Raw genomic sequence first — 23,096 nt, forward strand, 5'->3', positions numbered from 1 at the left:
CATTAATTTACTCTAGAGAAATAAATATGTGAAAACTGACAACAAATTTTCATTCCATTAAAACATTTCTGCATTTGCAAAATATAATTTATGCTCTCATATTTTGATGATTCGAGAAGATTCAGATCGAAATTTTTAACAATTCATTACTTGTTAAATTACACTGTGTTAAATTGAAGAATGCCAATAAATGCATTCCTAATAAATAACACAATTAAAAGAAAAACTGAAAGAAATTAAAAACATTAATCAAGAATAAATTATTTTTCAACACTTAAAATCTTTACAAATTCAAGAACAAATTGATATGCATAAAACAACACACGAGCTGTGAAACTACACAAATATAGTGGAATATTATTTTTGATAATTGGGAAAAACACAATATATGCGTCAAATCACCAACAACCAAACTAAGAATCATTCTCAACATTGTGAAATACAGAATAGGTAACTTTTTGTTTTTTTACGATCAGAAGTTTTGTACACATACCAAGTGCATATGAATACATATTCCACTTCATGTTTTTATTGTCAATTAAAACTTGAACAACATTTCAATTTATTTTTAACCTGGTTCATGTCTCAAATTCATCCCTATGAACGACAGAAGCCAATTCCAAATAAACCAACAAATATTAAACTTAAAAACTATTTGACTGCCACTATAAAGGTGGGAAATCCTTTGCCGAGAAAGGTGAAAATGGTGGTATACTTTGCATTCCATTTTCTGCCAATAAAGGTGAAAACAGTGGTTTACTTTGCATTCCATCTTCAGAGTCTCGATCGGCACAACTTGTTGAGGTATCCGAGCTGATGGGCGAACTTCTACGAGACGTATTAAACGGACTTCTTCTGGCACCCTCGTCGCTAAACTGATCTCTTTCTGACAAAAGAAAGGGAAAAGATTTTGCACAATTCTCAATAACTGCTCTTCTCCAGACTGACAACAGTTCATTTTCTTATCTACAAAATTAACATGTATCTTGAGTGTGTTTTCTTGATGCAGAGTACATGTTTGATTTGCTTTATTTTACTTCACTTTTTGGTGCCACTTTTGGCTAATTTGCGAAGATGGGGATGAGTGATGAAATTGATGAATGGACACTCACAAACAACCATGCCCAAGCTAGGATTTGAACCTGGAACATGATGTGCTAATCACTCATCCATGGGGGCTGACAAAGTAAATGTGTCAACCTTCAGGCACTCACACTTTTTCCTGTCACGAGTGTCAGTTGCACGTTGTATTTTTTACAACACTCACTATTTTCAGTCACACAATTGTAATTCTTCAATAAAGTAGGTTTTTTCCCTTAATATTATTAATGCTTTTTACACTAATTTGATCAATCATGAATACTAGTAATCATAGAATAAAATAAAAAGGTGAAACAAAATATGGGGATGGAATTGAAAAAGGAACACAAGAGTACTCACGTGTTGTAAAAAGTGCAACAGAGACACATTCACTGATTCATTCTTCTGTTGCAACTAAACGAGTCACTAATAAAACACATATTTAGTAGTAACTATGAGGAAGGACCAACAAACTAATGCATGTGGAATCCATTGTTGGTGACCACGCTTTTAATTTTACTTTTAAAAATTATACATTGTTGTACTTTTTACAACAGCGAGAAGTTGTGGCCCAGTCAATAGTAAATAAAATAATTCACAAGTTACAGACAATAGCAAGTTACATCAAGTGTCTACCAAAATAACAAATCCAAAATTCTTGCCTTTTGTTGTTGTTGTTTATTTTTTGATCCCTACTTAGGTAAAGTTGAAAATTAGGGATTAAGAAAATTAATATTTATTTAATGAAAAACGCTACCAAAAACAGCAGTTAAGATGAAAACTGAAGCTGTGTTTAACAAGAGAATTAGACTTGCTTTATGCACTACTGCATCCTAGACTACATTTGCCAGACTAGCGAGGCTCTGGTGTCTCGACTCCCAGCCAGTATAACCTTATGTCGTGGGGCTTGTGATGTCATCCCTACATGTTTGTGGTTGTCCCTTCATCCATCTTATCTTACCAGCATTAATGCTCATCTTCACAATTAGCCAAAGGGGTACAAAAGTGAAGTAAAATAATTCTTGACTACAAGTACAATTTCTAGACTTTTTATTGACTTTCATGACTGGTAGACACCCTATACATGAATTAGAAACTAATCACACAGAACTAATTCATCTCATATGCAAAGGCTATTCAGAAAGTAACTTCCCTTTGGTTGAGTTACTGCAAAAACATGGCACATGCGTAGGGGCATGCATATTTAGTTTTTGATGAAAACGCAAAACATAAAATAACAGATTGTAATGTTAATTTTTCCCATTTTTGAATGGTGTCAGGTGTATTTTGCTATCGTGTTTTGTCACGAAATGAACTGCAAAATAAACTCTTAAACATGACATTTTGGGCTTATTTACCAACATAACACCTTCAGATGATACTTTTATGCAATCTGGGTGCGTCATGGGGTCTGCTAAAAGTCACCTGTCACTTTTGCAATCTAAACATTTCAAAAATTTTGCCAAATGCATAATATTCCATATTTTTGCAACAATATTGTGGCCAGCTATGGATTTTGTGATTAACAGGGAGAGGATTTATATGCACTAAAAAAGGTCAAAAGGTATCGATTTGGCAATTTTTGAAGGTGATGTGAGCAACACTATGCTCCAGCTGGTTTTACTCTTCAGGTACCCATTTCTTTGAGGCTGGGTGAGGTTCAGTTACTTTATGCAGGGACAAGGATGCAAAATTCCAAGCTAACATCACCCACCTGGGAATCAAATCTGTATCTCCTTCGTGGCAATCAGATGCCCTAGCAACTGGACCACAGTGACTCCAATAGAAATAACAATAAAATGAATTCCAAATCTGATATTATCAAATGCTAAAAGCAAATTATAAGTAACATAAAAAATGATCAGCCACCAAAAACTATTTACTGTGTGTTAATGTACCGGTAATTCTAATTTCATCAATGAACTGATAATGTATATACTTTAATACTTACCTATTTTATTATTAAAATGTTCCTCTATTCGTTCATTTGAAAATGCAGATTCCTTGAAAGTCTGAAAAATGTACAAAAAATTAAATTAACACTTAACAAATTTGCAACTTTACAGAGGTTGTTTCCGATCTATGGTGACAAAATTGCACACCTTTTGCAACACCACCAAGCCTGAAGAGAACGAAGCTGCCAGTCGTGTGGGCACGTTAGACCGTTGACTGTGCATGGCAGGTGTGGTCATTGCGTATCGGGAAGAATGCCGCCGAAAATCAGTGCATATTGGGAGGGTTACATAACTGCACTTTCCGACGTAAACTACAGTTATAGTGCCATTATAAAACTGTGCAATGAGCGAGGATTCACACTGTCCAGAAATGGCATATCACAGGTGTTGAAAGGGGCAGGTAAGATGACGCGTGGGATGATTCCTGTGGGGCAGAAACAGGCCAACTCCCGGCCTGCCACTAGCCGCACACCAGCTACAATTCGGGATGTCAGGGTGCTGGTCACCAGGGAGAATCCAGCCACACAGAGAAATATCGCAAACCGGCTACAAACATCACCGAAGAGTGCACACCATCATTGACCACAATTTGGGTTTGGAAAAGCGACGCAAGGGGCGTGTTCATAAGCTCTTGCCAAAACACATCCAGGAACGTCGCACCAACTGTCGAAAGCTTTACGAGCTGCACCCGTCAGGTGACAAATGGAAGTTCCTTGTTACATTGGACGAGGCATATGTTTATCTTGATGGCTGTCACAAGCCACGTGCAATTTTTTATCGATAGACAGGTTTGAGGGACTTTAAAAGATGGTTCACTGAATGTAAGGAAAGTTTTGGCACAGGTTTCATGATCATTGCTGGATACTCGTACTATATCGCCATGACAATCCCCATCTCTACGGGAGGGATCAGAATCATGTGTGGGTGCATCAAGACAAGGCGTCAAGTCACACATCTCGCTCAACCCGCCTCCTCCTCCAACAAATGGCAGAAGAAACTGGAATTCGTGTCATTCCTTTCACAGACATTCCAGTGAAGTCACCTGATGACTCACCGATGGACTTTTGCACCTTCGGCCTACTGAAACGAGCCTTGTCTCAGAGGAGACCCCGCAACATTGAAGGGTTATGGAAAGCCTGTCAGGAGGAGTGGCTGAGGCTGGACATTACTACACCTTGTGCAGGTCTCCTACAGTGGAAATTTCAGTCGGGCAATAGCCAAGATGCAGGGCCACCAAATAGAGCACTTTCGATGGTGGTGACATGGTTTCTCTTAAGGTAGGAGCAGTTTGAAATTGTCACCATAGATCGGAAACAACCTCTGTACATGTATATATTACTTTTACAAGTATTAAAATGTTACTGCAAGTTTCATAAAAACTAACTTTATGCACCAACACTTGATAAGAATAGATACAGTTCAACATTAATTATGACTTTTCCAGGAGGGGTGTCAAAGTCCTGTGTACTACAGGAAAATATGTAATCAGGAAACATAATCCCACTGTACAAATAGCTGAAAGAAAAACAGGAAAACCAATGTGTGTCAGCTAGTGGTATACGAATATCAATTTCAGTATGGTACACAAAGCTACACTTATGGAGTTTTCCAACTGAAATGACATGATCACAATCTGCATGCTCCAGACAGGCACTTTGCATTCACTGAACGTGCACAACCAACAGACCGAGGTGACACACCAGCGACATGTGCAGTTTGTCATGTCATACCAGTAGGAAAGGTTACATTTATTCCTGAAGGTCAGTTCCCAAGTGACCTGCATCTGAAAATTTTCTCAGAGGCACTGTTTATGGCTACCATGATAAAAATGGACAAATGCAAAGCATTAAGTGACTTGTACATTATCAAATGAATCATGAATAAGTCATTGAACTGAATGCAATTGAAAGTCGTTGAACAGCATTCCTATTGGAAATCTTCAATGGTCTGAAATTGCACATACACATTTCTAAATACACGCCTAGTGATGTGACGAGTTAGTATGACTCTGTAACTAGCCTTTGTTACTTTGTACACAAGTATCGGTATCGGCAAATGGTGGTATCGGCTCAAATTTAAATAATATATGTTGTGTTCATATGTATTACAGAAACTTTGAATACATGCACAATTTAGTGTTACATTGTTGCATATTTTGTTATTGTACGTCGCTTCATGTTGCATATGTGTAAAACGTATGTTGTTATATGTGCAAAAATAATTATATTCGGAAAGCATTTATCATGCATTTTCTGCCATTCAAAAATACAGTTTGTGTGCTTGTTTTCATTTATTAGTTAATGTGAAATTGAACATTTTGAAAAAATATTTAAAAACGTTGGTTCCAACCAAATGCCTTAGCACTGACTTCTACCCACATTTTGTGTGATTTACGAGGATAATAACGTCTTTGATACTACTACTACTACCACCACTACCAATAATAATAATGGCATTATAAGTATTATTGGTTCGTTTATACTGGTACTAGCCTCCCCACCACCACCCAGACAAAAATTCCTGGTTGCACGTGAGTCAAATCTAGGATCTCTTGATTTCAATGTATCAGAACAGTAATCATGACACCACCAGTTCTACTTTGAGGCATGATCTCAACTGTCAACTTGTTTCAAGCTTTCAAGTTTTTACAGGTTAAGATCTTCTCACCCCTTTTTGTGGTGTAAAATTATAATTAAAAAATAGAAATGTCAAGTGTGAAATATAATTCAATGCCATGAAATCATACTTAAGTTAAATAAACATCACATTTGAATTTTATTACACTAAAGCATATATAAAACAAGCAATGTGCATCATTACAAAGAATTGGAACAATTTAAAGCAAATCTTCTGATAGTTGACTGCATTTGAAAATTGCTGTTTTGAAACCATTGAATGAACCTTCATATTACCAATCCACATTCCCCCCACCCCCTCTTCTTTAACCTTTAGTCTGCCACGCAGGTCTGACGAAAGTAAGCCCAGTGTCACCGAGGCTTTTGAGCACGAAATTTAAATTTGTATACTTATGGAGAAAAATCACAATAACTCTGGCACTATGGGACCAATCTCCTTCGGATAACTTTTGTTTTGCAGCTAAAACATCAGCGTATGCAACCATGTACAATTTGGAACACGGGCAGGGGCCGCAACCCCCCAATGTCAATGAAAAAACATAAAAATGTGGAGTTTGCCCCTCTTTCTTTACTATTTTGGGAAGATCACACGAACTTTTGCCTTTTTTACAACCAATGGACCTTTCGCAACATAATGAAACTTGTTTCCTGTTTGTGGGTGCAATACAATTTGAATAATGAGCCAAAACGTAATACTCTGTTGTTGTTTTTTCCAAAAAATAGCCAATTTGCATATTACTCATAAAATTGTTATAACTCTGACACTATGGGACCAATCAACTTCGAATAACTTTTGTTATGCAGCTAAAACATCAGGGCATGCAACCATGTTCAATTCAGAACCCCCAACCGAGGGGGGTTTCAGGCAGGGGACGCAACCCCTGAATTTCAATAAGAAAAGAAAGAAAATCTGGAATTCACCCTCTCTTATCCAGCTATTTTGGGGAGAATATGTGAACTGACCCCCCACTCCTTAGCGAAACCCCCTGTTGCAAACAAGCTCAAAACTTCAAGAACAAAGACGACTCTGTGTGTCACATTCGGCATTCTTAGCTGGAAGGAAAACAGCATCATAATAGCAAGCGTTTATGGCTTTTTGACTTGAACATGTAACGTGGGCTTGTTGGAAGGCAGAAAGTTTGGATGACATGATGGCGAAACTAGTTTAGAAAGCGACAGTCAGTGTTTCCACCCCAATATAAAAATATAAGTGTGGAAAACCCTCTATAATTTTATCTAAAGCTGCATGGTTCAAAAATAAACCAAATTACGACAAGACACTTATTTTTTTTTTGGTTTAAATTTAAACCAAATTTCAACTAAAGGTTAAATAGAACAAGGTTTCTTTATGATTGATTGATTTAGTTTATTTTATTTCCCTTTTCTGCCACTTTTGGCTAATTGGGAAGATGAGGATGAATGGTGATAAGGTGAGATGAATGAAGGGACAGTCACAAAACATAAGGACAGCACACAACACGAGCACCATGGATTACCATACTGGCTGCGAGTCCAGATGCAAGAGCCTCGCTAGGCTGCAAAATGCAGTCAGGGTTGTACTACATGGAAGGGAGGTTGACATTTGTGCATCTTCACAAGGGCCACCCCTTACACCCTCAAGGTTTCTGTAATACGGTTATAAATTAGCAATACTGTTAATGTCACAATACAATAATTTTAAAATGTTTATATGCACTCACTCATACACACACAAAATCTCAATTAAAATAGAAAAAAAGGAGAAAGAATACAAATGCAAATAGGAAAACTTGTATGTTCCTGATTAGAAGCTATAAAATTAGGGGAGAGATCTAGTCACTAATCTATTGGTATTTTTTACCTGTAGAAACAAACTAACTCACTACCCGTGCCAAAAATATTGAGCCCTCTGTTTACGTGCTTATAAAATTGTACTCCATCAAATAAAGTATCTGCTTTTTGACAAAAGCAAAGCAAAGTGATATTAACTCTGGCTGTTTTCTATTCAGACAAAAATGTTCCTAAAAGAAGTTATTTTGGTGTGTTTTGATATTAGTCAAATTCAATTGTGTGTAGCTTCTTGTAAACCAGTCGTAAAAATATGAAATTTCTTGTTATTGAAGCTTGTTTATGTGGAAGTAAAATATAATGTTGCTATCATCTGTAGAACAGCCACAATTAATACCAGGTTTTCGTAAATGATTGTTGGGGTTTCCTCATTGTTGTAATCAATCTTGGTGAATGACATGGTGAACACGAATGCACAATATTGCTGAGAAACTCAACAACTTTTGTTCCTTATTTGTTTCATAGACCTTTGTTTCCAGATTTTGCTGCTAGGTGGCAGTTTTCCAAAATGGCGGATATTACTAGTGAGAAGGCATTCTGTGTCCGTGAATATCAAGCAACGAGGTCCGTTACAGCTGTGCAACATTTTCATGTGCGATATCGGAAAGTTGCCCCATCAGACAATTTGATTAGAAGGTGGTATGCACAGTTCAAAGAAAAAAGTTGCATTTGCAAAGGCAAAAGCAGTTGTCCATCATCAGTGTCGGAACATGATGTGCAGCGAGTTCGTGAAACCTATCTAAGGAGCCCGAAGAAATCTATTCCTGCTGGATCCAAGGAACTAAACATTCTGAAGACAACATTATGGAGTGTTCTACAAAAACAGCTAAACATGAAACCATACTGCCTAAGTCTGCATCAAAAGCTAACACGTAACTACCGTCGTGTATGAGAAACGTTCGCCAGCGATATGCAAAATCTCATGGCTGATGGATGACAATTTCATCGAGAATTTCATTTCCACTGACGAGGCAACACACACAATGTGCGCATATGGGGAATGGAAAATCCTCATCACTTTGTTGGGTTGGTTCGGGACTCGCCTAAAGTGAATGGAATGTTTTTTGTGATGTGTTACGAGAAAAGGTGTACAGTTCATTCTTCTTCATGGAGAAAACAGTTACGGGACTGACATATCTGGATATGTTGAATGAGTGGCTATTTCCTCAAGTGGAAGATTCTAACACCTTCATCATGCAATTGGATGGAGCGCCACCTCACTTCCACTGTGAAATGCGATCATTGCTCAACAGAAAATTACCACAACGTTGGATTGGGCGCAGGAGTGATTAGGATGAAAACATTGTATCATTACTATCCTCCATTACCCACTACCATTGAGGAACTGAAAATATGCATAACAAATTTCATCAACAGTGTTACACGTGATATGCTATCCCGTGTGTGGCAGGAAATGGAATATCGCTTAGGTAAGTCATCTGGCATTTACCATAGTAGGAGTGGTAAATAATAATTAATATCTGTGGTCATACTTGAGATACGCACATCAAACTTCTGGATTCGGATCAAATGTGTCATGTAAATGGAATTTTACAATTTCATTGAATTTGCATTTATGCATTTCAAGATATCAAGTTTCCCTAAAATGTATATTATTGAAGTACCTAGTGAAGATTGGCCTCCCCTTTGCTTAGAGCAAAAGTTGGTATGGTATTTCAAAAACCAAATCCTTTTCCAAAGTCAATATATGATAATGTTAGAAAACTTCACTCCAGCAAATCCCGTAGTAACCCCAGTACATATCCAACCAGAATATCCCACTTTAAAATGTAGATCCAGTCCTGATTAGCCTTACTGGGCATAAAGTGGACTTCAAACACTAAATCAATCAATAAAAAAATCTATTGAAGATCTGCATTTGACTTTTTTCAGAAATGTGTAAAAATAATCCATCTTCAAGTACAAAAATCTCAATATTATATACCTATAGTTGATTAGGAACTGTATGGTGTTAAGTTCCCCATTCTTGAAAAGTGGAAGAAAAAATCACTATTTAGTGAATTCTTCAGTATAATAAGAAAATAGAATCAAGAATAATTTTTACATAAAGCTTATTAAAAAATAGATACTAGAAGATATCAAACGAGGTAAAAATATATTTTTCCCTCCCACAGAGTACAATATTACAAGAATGCAAAGTGAGGGCTCAATATTTTTGATTAGGATAGTAGTGCACAACCTGCCATTTTTAGTTTTTCTTGAGTTTTGAGACATTTTGCCAAAATTCCATGCTCGAACAATGAGTTCTGAATAAAGTATCTCTGGCACAATAGTGCAATGCACGCTGATATTAATAAGATAATAGAATGCCAAATACTCATTGAAGATGACATAGGGGAACATCCGAAGCTGTGGGCTAACAAGAAAACATCACAAGATGAAGCCAATTGTGTCATTTGATTCAGCATTTCAACTTAGGTAAATGGCCGGCCATATTATTCTGAACCTTACTGAATACAAAAGGGGAAGTCATTAAAAAAAACAGGAATTTTATTCTAAACTTGATGGATATTTATACACAACAAAAATTTGTATTTCGGGACTCAAAATGGTTCCTTAGCAACATGCTATAAAGGTGGTGTGACGATCAAGCAGTATGCGTCTGCGCAGTAGCCTGTACAAAATGGCCGCTCCACTGTTGACTTCCACTGTACAAGAGCAACCAAGTGTTATTCGTTTTTTGTGGTTAGAGGGAGTAAATCCTTCTGAAATCTACCAAAATTAAGGTTCAGTATGGAGACAATTGTTTGAGTCAGGGAGAGTGTGCTAAATTACTAAATTCGGTGGTTGACCTGTTGTATCACTGACTCAGTTGCCACGCAAACTGGCCTCCCACTCCTGTGTTCATCACTGACATTTCATTTTAGTTTATAAAAACTGATCTTTCCACACATTCATACCTTCTCCCCCAACTTAAACAATTGTCTCTCCCCCAACTTAAACAATTGTCTCTGTACTGAACCTTCTGCTGTAGATTTCAGAGGGTTTCACTCCTTCTGACCACAAAAAAAGAATAACACTTCGTTGCTCCTCTACGGTGCAAGTCAACAGCGAAGCGGTCATGTTGTATGGGCTACTGTGCACACGCATACTGCTCGATCGTCATGACACCTTTATGGCATGTTGCTAACGAACCATTTTGAGTCCCAAAAATACAAATTTTCTTTGCACTTGAAGTTTAGAATAAAATTCCTGTTATTTAATGATTTGCCCTCGTAACATAACAGACAAGGAAGATAAATATAATGTGGCTACGTAAATACAAAACACCAAATGCAATTGCACTATGTAAATGTGGCACACCCTGGTAGGATTTATCATTTGAAAAAGTTAACAAATTTGCACGAAAATTCAAATGATTAATAATAAAACTGCACATTTGAAAAATCCACAATTTCAATACCTCAAATCAATTTTTATTTTAAAAGTAGTGGTTTAGAGGAACAGTGATAGCAGCCGTTCCAGTCATCTGCTAAGATTTATTGAGATGTTTCCTTGTAAGGAAAGACTATACTTACAGTTCTAAGTTGATTTCGTATATGCATCATATCCGAATTCCTTCCCACTCCCTTCTGTTGACTTTTTCTCATTTCATTTAACATTTGGCCACGACCTCCAGGAATTCTAAAGTTTTTGGCATCCTCTTCATCCTAGAGAAAAGAGAAACATTTAGAATGTGTCATTCTACAACATTCACTACATTATATATGGTGTTAAGTTTTGACAACCAGCACAAAGACAAATAATCAATAGGAATGTAATCTTGGGCAAATAATTCTACCCATTCTGTCCCTACCATGTTTATTTGTCCACAATTTTCTTATCATCCTGTGCTCTTTATACTTACCCACAATTGTGAGAAAATAGAGGAGATACGAATAAGGAAACCTACAACAACGACTGCTGACACAACCCCGTAACTGGTTGAATGACTGTGCACCTCTGCTGAGGCATGTGGGCAGAGTCTCCAACTTTTGAAAAACATTGGGTGGGCTGAAACGTTTGAGTTATAATTGATTGATAGATTTGCTTTATTTTACTTTGCTTTTGTGCCACTTTTGGCTAATTTGCAAAGATGGGGATGAGTGAAGATATGATGAAATTGATGAATGGACACTCACAAAGATCCATGCACAGGCTGGGATTCGAACCCAGGACCGCTGGCATTGTGGAACGATATGCTAACCACTAGGGTGTATCGAAAAAACTTTCTTTCGAAATGTTAAGGTGGCTAGTGCGGAAAAGTGGCCATTTGTGACCAAAAACACGTCTGATATTTTTCAGATTTTTTGGAGGTCGTTTAGGTGGCGCATCGACCTTGAAGTTTTGATAGTGATTTGGTTATGCAACACGCACAACAATTTCACAAAAATGTCATTACTAGGCTATTTTATGTCTTTTTTCTGCATTATGGTCATTTATTGTTTTGTTTATGGCAAATATGTTACATTCGTGCCTTAGGGGTGGTTTCCTATGCTGTTTACGTATGCTTTTGGTCAAAAATTGTCAAATTGAGGCTAAGAATTCCATTTTTTCTATTGATGGTTTCCAATTGGTTTCGACTTTGTGTTTTATTCAAAAGTTTTCCGATATAAAAGACTAAATAAAATATTTTGGCTTTCTATTTGCTAACAGTTCCTCAAATACTGTCCAGCGGTTAGGTTTTTTTTTTTTTGCGAGCTCCACCCACCCACCCAAATTATGTTGGTAAACATAATTTTACTAAGGGGCAGGCCAAGATTTTCTTCTAGTGAAGAAACGCGAAGAATGTGTTTTGTTGAATGACCCTATTAATCAGATATCTCAACTGGTGTGGCAGAAATTGGGACAAATGGATCAAATTCCAGGTGTGTCGGGCTCAGTCAGTTATCGATGGTTCCTTCTTGATCCCAAACCACACATACTACATAATGAAGGTGTACGCACCACTTGAGAGATCTGATTAATAGGGTCATTCAACAAAACGCATTCTTCGCCCATCCTGAAAATCTCCTGCTGGCTTTAATAACCGACCAAAACCCAGAAATAAGAAGTCTTGGTTGGCAAAGAATTAAGAAAGCAAGAGGATTGAAAAAAGGCAAAAGAATTCGAAGTTTTGTTTTACCATCCATCAATTTTAATGCAGACCAATACTATGATATGGTTGATTGGGCTTCATGCTTCCTCCACGAGCCTCCGTTGACCAATAATATTACAAATGAAGAAGTAGAGAACTACATTGAAAACAAAAAAATTGCTGAAATTCAAGACTTCCCCTGCCACACACAAGGAGTGGAGCGACTTGTGAAAATTATCACAGAGGCTGCTTCTTCAGTTTTCAGCGCCAGCGCACATGATGGCTACATCAAAGCGAAATTGGAATCTAGAGAACAAATGCTGCCATTTCGAACAAAAAATGACTATAAAGTTCAAGGAGAAAACTAGAAGAAAATCTTGGCCTGCCTCTTAGTAAAATTATGTTTGCCAACATAATTTGGGTGGGTGGGTGGAGCTCGCAGTCCAGCCACCTCCTCTTGGTGAGCTCTGGGTTATTTTCAAAGCATAATAAGCTATGAAAATAAGCGAAGCGCTGGACACTAATTGAGGAACTGTTAGCAATTAGAAAGCCAAAATATTTTATTTAGTCTCTTATATCGGAAAACTTTCGAATAAAACACAAAGTCGAAACCAATTGGAAACCATCAATAGAAAAAATGGAATTTTTAGCCTCAAATTGACAATTTTTGACCAAAAGCATACGTAAACAGCATAGGAAACCACCCCTAAGGCACGAATGTAACATATTTGCCATAAACAAAACAATAAATGTCCAAAATGCAGAAAAAGACATAAAATAGCCAAGTAATGACATTTTTGTGAAATTGTTGTGCGTGTTGCATAACCAAATCACTATCTAAACTTCAAGGTCGATGCGCGCCACCTAAACGACCTCCAAAAAATCTGAAAAAAATCAGACGTGTTTTTGGTCACAAATGGCAACTTTTCCGCACTAGCCACCTTAACATTTCGAAACAAAGTTTTTTCGATACACTCTACTAACCACTCTGCCACTCTTTTTTATTAGTTTACAAAAAAACTCAAATTTTATACTACCTTCAATGTATCATAATAAGGGATCTGAAGTTGGAATATCATTTTTTTTAATCCTTTTTGGCGTTTAGGTCATTTTTCAGTATTTTTTGGCATCTTTATTGCATTTTTGAGGTTTATTTTTCTTCTCCCCTGTTGCTTCGTGAATTTAAAATGCATTTGCCTAGCATAATTTATGTATTTAAATTTCCTGACATGGTATTTTCATTTAGCAGGTTCACTATATGGTCAATGGATATGCACAATATTATTTTTAACTGAAAGTTTGGCAATGGATTAAATAATTAATTTTGGTACATTTATTTTGTCTCCAGCACCTAAAATACTTTATGTGCAGCCTACTTTAAGGTTCCCTTGCTGGCCACTATAATTGATTTAATCCTGGGTCTTAGTAATAATATAAAAAAATTATAATCTTATGTATGTGAAACAGAACTAAGTTCAGACCCTGACCAACTACTGTACTGTGCAAGAACCACTCTTACACAGAAAAACCTTGAAGTAAAAACAAAAACTACATTAGCATTTATTTGCTATTCCAACAAACCAGGCACGTATCCAGGAAATCCTTTCGGGGGGGGGGGGGGTGTCAACACCATTTTTTTAGGGGTATAGTAAGAACCTCACAATTGTACGTTTAAGACCAGTGGTGGCAATTGGGTTCCAAAAAAGGAAGGGGGAGAGGGCGGTGCAAAGAAAGTTCACTTTCTCTTGGTAGACAAGCCTTAACATTAAGAGGCCATGATGTTGAGGCAAAAAAATGGGGAGCAACTATCCCTTAAATCATCGCCACTGTAAGGCTGTCATTTTAATCAGAGCGTGATATCGGAACATTTTTTACTACTCCACTCCCCTGTTTCCATGCATTAACATTGTGTGCTGGAACCATCTCAGTATGTATGTTTGTCCATTTCTTCTCATCAGGCATAAAAACATCTGTGTCTTGGAGTGTTTTTACGAAGCTGTTACACATGCACGGGATGGACAATCCACTCGACAACGCGAGATCCAAACAGTGAGCTGCGAACTGGACGCAGACAGCTCTCGAATATGTATCTCTGATTTGAGCCTAAACACCACTACTGTGTGTTGTCCTTGTCCTCCCATGTTTGCAGCTCTTATAAAAGCCTAAACCCACCAAATTGTTCAGATTCAGGCCTTAGCACTCACAAGTGTTCAAAAATGCCTGTCACAGCTTCCGCTGTCTTGTCATATATGGACATGAAACAAAGGAAGTCTTCTCGAATACAGCTGGATCACGAAACAATTAATGCACAATGAAAACCCTTCCATTCCCAACACATCTAATGTTTCGTCTCCCAGTATGATGAAATGCTTATTCATTCATCTCCAGTGACGTGCCCAAGGGAGGGTTGGTGAAGTCATAACCCCATTTGATTCCAAAAAATAAAAAATAAAAAAAAAATAAAGGAAAACGTCCAAGACAGGATAAAATGGCAAAATCAGGACTGACCACCAAAAATAGTATGTGTAACCCCTCTCCCTTCCGAAAATCCTGGGCACGCCACTCTCTATCTCGGACACATTTTTTAAAATCAACTCACCAGAAGCTGTTATCATTCCGTATTGGAGATTGAAGTAAAATGCATTCTTCCTGCAGGTTTGGATATGATCCTTTAGGGTGCTGTCATCTGCCTGCCTTCACACTTAACCTTAACAAGGCCCTAATTTTCCATCCTTGTGACTTGGATTTTCAAGACTTAGGAAGGTTTCAGACCGAAGGGACACGTGATACATGTCGATTGGAATGGGCCAATCAACAGCAACATTTCACACCGTAGTGACACAAAAGGAAGCACAAACCTCATTTATATCCTCATTATATTCTAGAACGTTCAACAGATAAAATGATTTGTTAATATTGCCAGTAGTTGACTCCTTCTCTCATTCAAGAACTTACCCTCTCCCGCCTTCCAGAGATTAGAAATTACAACGAATCGCCCTACGTGTGGCACTACCTTTGTTGTGCAGCATCCAAATGCTGACAAGTCTCTACATAGTGCTCAAGTGCGCTGCAACAACACCGAAAGCGCAAGAAAAGTTCACGTGCAATAGTATCAACAACATGGTTATAGAATATTCTCAGTCTTGCCTCGATAATTGTCTATCTCCTTAAATCATCGTAAAATTATTAAAAAAGCCAAAAACCTAATTTTATCTAGTAAAAAATAAAAAAAAACTCCTGGGGGGGGGGTCGAACCACCTCAACCCCACCTTGGATATGTGCTATTAACAATAACAGGGTTATAGAACATTCTCCATCTCGTCTAGATAATTATTTCTCCCAAATTATTTTCACATTATTCAAGAAGCCAAAATCCTAATTTTATCTAATGTAAACAAACATTTCTGGGGGGGGGGGCTCGCGCCACCTCAACCCCACCTTGGATACGTGCTATTGACAATAATAGGGTTATAGAACACTCTCCGTCTTGTCTCGATAATTATTTCTCTCAGCTTTATAAATTTATTATCTTCACATTATTCAGACGCCAAAAATCTAATTTTATCTAGTGTAAATTGAACAATTTCCTGAGGGGAGGGGGAGCTCAAGCCACCTCATCCCCACCTTGGATACGTGCTATTAACAATAACAGGGGTAAAATGTTCAGTCAGTTGTTTTCAAGTCGTCTCCCTTAACGAGGAACGCTAGTGGCAACCCTGCCACGCACCCCTGGTAGATATGTCAGAGCAAGCGTTTGCTGTGTTGGGTTGCATAAGTACAGAATAGACTTTAAGCGCTGAAACTAAGCGCTTTCGAGGTAAACTTTATAGGGAAAAGTTACTTGTTTTTATGATATCTACCAGCACCCAAGCATTGTGGAAAGAGTTTTGCGACACCCTGTATAATGTATGTATACAGTATAGGTCTATATGGTGTATAAATAGTTTGTTAATTTATAATAGTTTGATAGAAAAAATCTTACGTTTGGGCCCCCCAAAACTGGTCAACCTAGATACGTCCCTGTCGATCTATAAGATGTGGGACATACTTTCCAGACCAAGAATCAATTTTTTTCCAGACCAAATCATTAGGGAAATTAATGTACATGAACATGTCTGGAACTACTGTGCTTTTCATGGTAAAGTCGCCTGTGGAACAGTGGCTAGCATGCGTCTGCCGGCATTTAGACCCACAGCTTCACACTGGCGCTGGATGCGTCAGTGCTTCAGTACCCAGACAGCTGGTGTCCAATATGCATGTGTTTGTGAACTGTTAAAACTCTTAACACGTGTTTTAGATTGTTTTGTTTTAGTTTACGTATTACTAGTGTTTTTCTTCAGTATTCTTTACAGCCTTTGTAGCTGAATTTTGGCGATAATTTTAATGATGGTTTGCAAAATATCAACAGTCATGTTTATTTACAGTTTAATGATAATTACACTATTTACGATTTAACACAATTAGTATTAGTATTTTGCCATTATCACCAATAAAAATAAATAAATGTAATTTAAAATTCGTGATATGGAACATTTGAAAGACTCTCTTCTTAGAACATAAGTCTGTCTCCTCATAAAATGCATTAAAGAAAAATAAAGCATAATACTTACGCTTGACTCAGATTCTACGTTGTCATCTGAATAGTAAATTTCCGATGGAATAGGAGTTGGTTCTGCATGCTTGAGTTTTGATTTTTTCTTTGCAAACATCTGACTAAAGGTGTCCCTGTCATTTACATCTGGTTTTATAATGGACACCCTAAGCCATTCTTGTATGAAGTCTGAGTTGTCATTCAACGAGTTAGCAACAGCCATTCTGGTGTCCTACAACAATAAGATAAAAAGTGTAAACCTAACATATCACGCAAGTACAATACACTATGAACTATCATTGAAGATTAGGCACACATAGGAGATGTACTACATAGAAATTTTCAGCAAGAAATGCAGACTCGACCAGAACTCAAACCTGGGTCTCATCATGCCATGCCATTGCTCAACTACTGAGCCACCGAGCTTGCCTGGCTTCCCCTGATGTTTTCGCTGTCACTGTTTTACCTGTGTTGAATCTGAAGGGAAACAAACCCAAAACCCCTTGAGATAATAGTTTTTTTTTCCTTTGTTTCTTCACTTTACTCCTCATATCTGATCATTCAGTTCACCGTGGGAATAATGAGAAGAACTATGAAAACAACATACAATAATAACCATCTATTTTGGACCTCCCAATGATGTAATGGTAACGTTGTCAACAGGTTTCAGATTCGATACCCGGTGTAGGCACATACTGGTTTGGATTCCACTTTAAACTGAAAGACCACTCCCAATTAGTATATCTGTGCATGAAGTTGACATCAAAACAAAACTCAAATTATTTATTTTGGGGGGAGGGGGGGTATGTGATCTTTTCACATAGTACACCCAATTGTCAACCTCCCTTCCACATTGTACGTATCTGGACCTACAGCCAATATAATCTTCATAGAACTGTGTATGTTGTCCTGTGTTTGTTTGTGCTGAGTGCCTCTTTGCAGCCTCAGCTTCTAACCAAGGTAAGAATATTAAATCCTCAGAAATGTGTTTTATTATAGTTATGGAAAGGGGCTGGATCCCATATAATGTGACAGGTGCAAAACAGCCTAAGCGCTGAGCAGCCAAACTTTTAATTTCAAACTATTTCAGCCTGGACCTATAGTTTTTGCAAAAGATACCCTAAAAACACAGCAAGTGTAGGTTAGAATTGATTCTCGGTAAGGATAGGTACCCGACTGAAATTTGCTCCTCCCAACTGGAACTTCTTAATCCACCACTATGTAGTTGACAGTGACAATTACTAGCATAAACAGAAATCGAAACACACAAAATGTGTGTGTACTGTGATTAGTTCAGATTGCTTAATTCCAACCTAATCAAAATACACACACATTTACATGGCTCGATTTTTATATACATCTGTTAAAACATAATTTATCAGCCTGGTGATAACTTATTACAGGATTCATGCAAAATTCATTAAACATTAAGAAATATTACAATTCATTTGGAATTATATAATCAGAACATAGGTCCTCTGCAATGATCGTTGTTTCCAGTTCAGATTGTTTAATTCTGAACTAATGAGGGTACACAAGCACTATTTACATGCTCCATTCATTTTTGGAAAGTTACTTTTTAAAAGTAAAAGGGTTACAGTTAATGTAACTCTGTACATTTCTTTTAGTTATATCCTACTGGAAATTTTCTCGCAAAGAAATTACAGATAGTGATCACTAATTCCAATAAAATAAAAAGCTAAATGAAGACTTGCATGTGTTATATCTATGTTTCTAGCATATAAGTCTTCATTAATTTATATTATTCAAATGAATAAAAAATGGTGGCATCAGAAGTCATCTTGAATGATCATTTTATCTTACTACCTTAAACACTCCCTCTTATTAAAATATGACTTTTGTCTAACTAGACTACTACCCAAAAAATGCTGAATTGCAATACATGGATGCTCTACCTTTAGCATGGAATGAAGCCTAGCCTCCTTGCCTTAAGCGAATTCACAACAATCCTTTCACCTCAGTATCTAAATAACACACATGGTTGGAAAATAAATTTTCAAGTTAACAACTTGTATCGTAAAATAACTGTTGATAACGATAATTTTAAAAGCAGCTGGAATTCATCAAAAAAGTAACTGTTACTTGTAATTACCTTAGAAGTAACTATTCACTTCGAAGCACTAGCTTCAATATCTATTGTGTGTGTATTTAATTGGCTTGGTGATCCAGTGAACAGATTCTTATGTGTCAAAGTAGTGTTCTATATGTAAATAGGCTATATATTTAATTATATTAATCAAAATATGGAATTAAATATAGACTTACAATTGTGGGTACCAGTTCGATCTCCACCCAACACCTCTCACTCCTGTATTTAGTCATTTTTAAGACTCATACTTACCTATTCTGCATTGTGAAAGATTCTTTAAGCTTGCATTTTGCTTTTATCACGAAAATAATTTAAATTGTTCTAATTACCAGTAATTATTGCTGTTCGGTTCTTTGCTTCCGTAACACATGATATGGCAGGTACAGCTTGAGTGGCGTTGCGGATCATCTGGGTATGCAGTGTTTCCAACCTTCATAACCGAAAAATACCTGAATAGCCTCAAAAACCATTCACGGATAGCCCCACAAACATTTCCAGCAAGGTTAGGTTAGGCAAGCATAGTTAAAATTTTCTTCGTAAAACAATGTGATACAGCTTTTTTAAGAAAATCACCTTCACTTCTTGCAAAACAACGGTGTGGTTGGAAACACTGACAGGGAGTTACGTCATGAAACGTAGGGAACATCCCTATCATGTAGAGGAAGCAACGGTCTTTGTGCGTCAGAGATATATTTTTCTTCAAAAATATATGAATTCCCGGTCAAATAGATTCCCCGATGGAAGAAAATGCCTTCGAACTTTCAAATGCTACAGAAACTCATTTCTGTAAGTAGTTTCTTCTGTAAAAATGAAGAAATCCATTCGTCGGAGATTGAACTGTTACCCAATTGTGAACGGCAATTTTCATTTAAGCAAGCAGTTCACATAACCAAATAAAATGCATTATGCTTACATACCATTAATTGTAATGGAACATTCACATAAAAAATGGGGTAACAGTTGCTGATAGGAATAACTGATTTCTTCATTCTTACCCAAGAAAGTACTTACTGGAATGAGTTTTTTTAGCATTTGGATACTTCGTGGAGATATTTTCTGTCATTGTAGAATCTACTGGAGCGGAAAATCATGTGTCTTTTACGAAAAATATCTCTCTGACGCACAATTGCCATTGCTGTTCATTGCTTGCTAAACATAAACCGGATCTTGATGATGTAACCTCCTGTCAGTGTTTCCAACGACACGCTTGTTTTCCAAGAAGATGAAAAAACGAAATATACATTCCCGATAGTACTACGACCCCAAATTTTAACTATGTTTGCCTAACCTTACAGTGAATGGTTTGTGGGGCTATCCGTGAATGGTTCGTGAGGCATTTGTCGGTTAAGATGGTTGGAAACAATGTATACCCACTAATCATCGACACTACTGAAGCTGTACCTACTATATTGTGTCTTAAGCAAACGAAAAAACAACGAACAATAATTACTGTTATTGACATTATTTTCGTCAGGAAACATGAGAAAAGCAAAATAACAATCTTTCGCAATGCACAATACGTAAGTACGAATGTAAAAAGTGACGAAATGAATGAGTGACAGGTGTTCGGCCGATTGACAACAGGTAATAAAAAGGGTCTTTCTATTACCAATTAATCAAACTTTCATTTAACTTTCTTTAATCTCACGTTGTCCCTATTGACTGAAATTGCTTCAATATCGCATGAAGTAATTAAACATATGCAATGAATTTTACAGTGAAAGCTTACCTTGCACTCCCTACTGTTGAAAAGAATGTTGGAACAACAGAAGTATTGTCAATTATCGTGATTTTAAATGAAGAGCGAGTAGGTACAAGAAAAATAAATAACTGAAAACATTTTGCACTTAACACAATAAGGGAAAATTTAGCGATAGCATGAACATACGTTGGGAAACTTTGAAATGAAGCAAATTATGTGTAAAAAATATCTACAATGCGCAAAATTGTGCTAAAAGCTAATATATATGTAAAAATATGGAAAATGGTTATACTTTTGGAGTTTAAATCCCATTGTTCGCAATGATTATTCAAAATAAAATTGATTTTAGTCATCATATGTGTACATACACATGAAGCATTATATGTACGTATTTTATATAAATCCGCTCCCTGATGATCCCTAAACTGTGATTCCGAACATTTACTTTCTTTATTCGTTCAAAAATACCACAGCAGAATTGAATGTAATGGATTTTTTTTTTTTAACACAACCGATATGATATGTCATTGCTGTTTTCCTCAGTAACATATGTTCTAGTATCGTCAATAAATATCATCCTTACCTGTATGAAAAGTTCCAGAAGAAAATTACAAGGATAGTACAAGGTCCTGAGCGTATGTCACTTACTTACCAAAATACGGACAGCAATTTACAGACGAAGGGTTAAAATGCACTTTACCTTGCAGCCAAGCGGAACTCACGAAAAAGATACACGTCCTAACTTGTTCTGTTCAACTTCCTGTAGTTGTTCTGATTTCCGAGAACGACGAGAATTGGAAAGTTATGCTGACAGGATACAAAAATTGCGACATACATTGAAACGACAATCTGCATTGCCCAAGTCACCTTGGGCCAAGCCCAACCCACAGGATATTCCAACCAAAGAGAAGGGATGTCCTTTTACTGTCAACCAATCACAGGACGTTCACTAAGTTTGTGAAAGGAAAATTATTTCCAATATTCACAAAATTCTAACAACACGACAAGGTAAGATCCATGATGTCACTCATTACAGCTTTTGTGGTAAGAAAGCAACAGCGAGCATCTCTTTATGTGTAATGGAAGAAGAAAAAATTATGGCCGAGTCTGCTGCCACGCAGGGGCGGCGCCAGAAATTTTCGACCGGGTGGGCAGAAGCTGTATATTTATAGATTGGGTGGGCAGGCATAAATGTATGACCATATATATATAGGTATGTATATGTCTTATGAAAGACACATAAATGTACGACATACATGCACTGATGCACATGTATCCCCTTCTCTCTTTCACTCCCAATTTCCCTTCACTTCTTTTCCCTTTCCTTTTCATCTTTTCTGTTTTACTCCCTAATGCCTTCTTATAGATAGATAGATTTATTTCCTGTAAGAACCATACATGTAACACTAATTACAGATTGGTATAGGAAACGTCATATAACATTACATTCTTTCTCAGCATGTTACCTCTTTCTCCCTTTCACTTTCTCTCGTGCCATTCTTCATGCACACACACGCACATGTGTGTCTGTTCGGTGCCTTCCCTCTTTCTATTCTAATTTATTCTCGCATCTTGATCCACTTCTTTGTCTCTAATGCACACAATTATTTCAAGAAGTGTTTGTGTGCGCGGAGCCATACATTCTAATCACATTCTCTCCATGTCAATGTAGTGAAATAAATGTTAATTGGTAGCATCACATTTTGTCCTTCTAGTGCAAAAATACAAGGCACATACCTACTCAACTTTATACATTCGGTGACAGTGATAGAAATTGTGATGGTAGACAATAGTAAAGAATTAAATTACTTTTTCGTAATTTAAATGCATGTTTCCTGATCATATTATTTTCATCATACGAGTTTTTGACTGAAACTTGGGGGTCACTTTTCTAGGCTGACAAATGTATCTATGGCTATGTGTCAAAAAGGTACTAAGTACATACTTCAAGTACAGTCTTGACGGAAGTGACGTCACCTAGTGCAGTTCGAAAGCGCCAAGCAAACGAGTGTACAAGACCAGAGGACGCAGCACACGAGCGGTGCACACTTGCGATCTGTGCTTGCTTTTCATTTGTTAAAAAAAATGGACGTCTGAAGTCAATCAGCTGGTAGTTGT

General features: G+C 37.1%; 1 protein-coding gene across 3 annotated transcripts; it reads right to left on the bottom strand.

Moving 5' to 3' along the window:
* Positions 1-249: 249 nt before the first annotated feature.
* LOC146005027 (uncharacterized) lies at positions 250-21,861 on the bottom strand. Of its 3 annotated transcripts, none has more exons than XM_083144166.1 (5): positions 21,679-21,861; positions 17,186-17,398; positions 11,038-11,169; positions 3,032-3,092; positions 250-886 (listed from the first exon to the last, which is right to left on the bottom strand). In XM_083144166.1, exons 2-5 carry the CDS (start codon positions 17,387-17,389, stop codon positions 666-668), a joined length of 618 nt encoding a protein of 205 aa, XP_083000292.1. In that variant the 5' UTR covers positions 17,390-17,398; positions 21,679-21,861; the 3' UTR covers positions 250-665. The 3 variants fall into 3 exon arrangements, with proteins under 3 accessions (XP_083000292.1, XP_083000293.1, XP_083000294.1); XM_083144167.1 differs by having other exon boundaries at positions 21,562-21,861; XM_083144168.1 differs by lacking the exon at positions 21,679-21,861 and adding an exon at positions 21,271-21,302.
* Between the last annotated feature and the right edge of the window lie 1,235 nt (positions 21,862-23,096).

This window comes from Lepisma saccharinum, chromosome 22 (assembly GCF_977018435.1).
Source record: "Lepisma saccharinum chromosome 22, izLepSacc3.1, whole genome shotgun sequence".
In the NCBI taxonomy this organism is placed as follows: Eukaryota; Metazoa; Arthropoda; class Insecta; order Zygentoma; family Lepismatidae; genus Lepisma; species Lepisma saccharinum.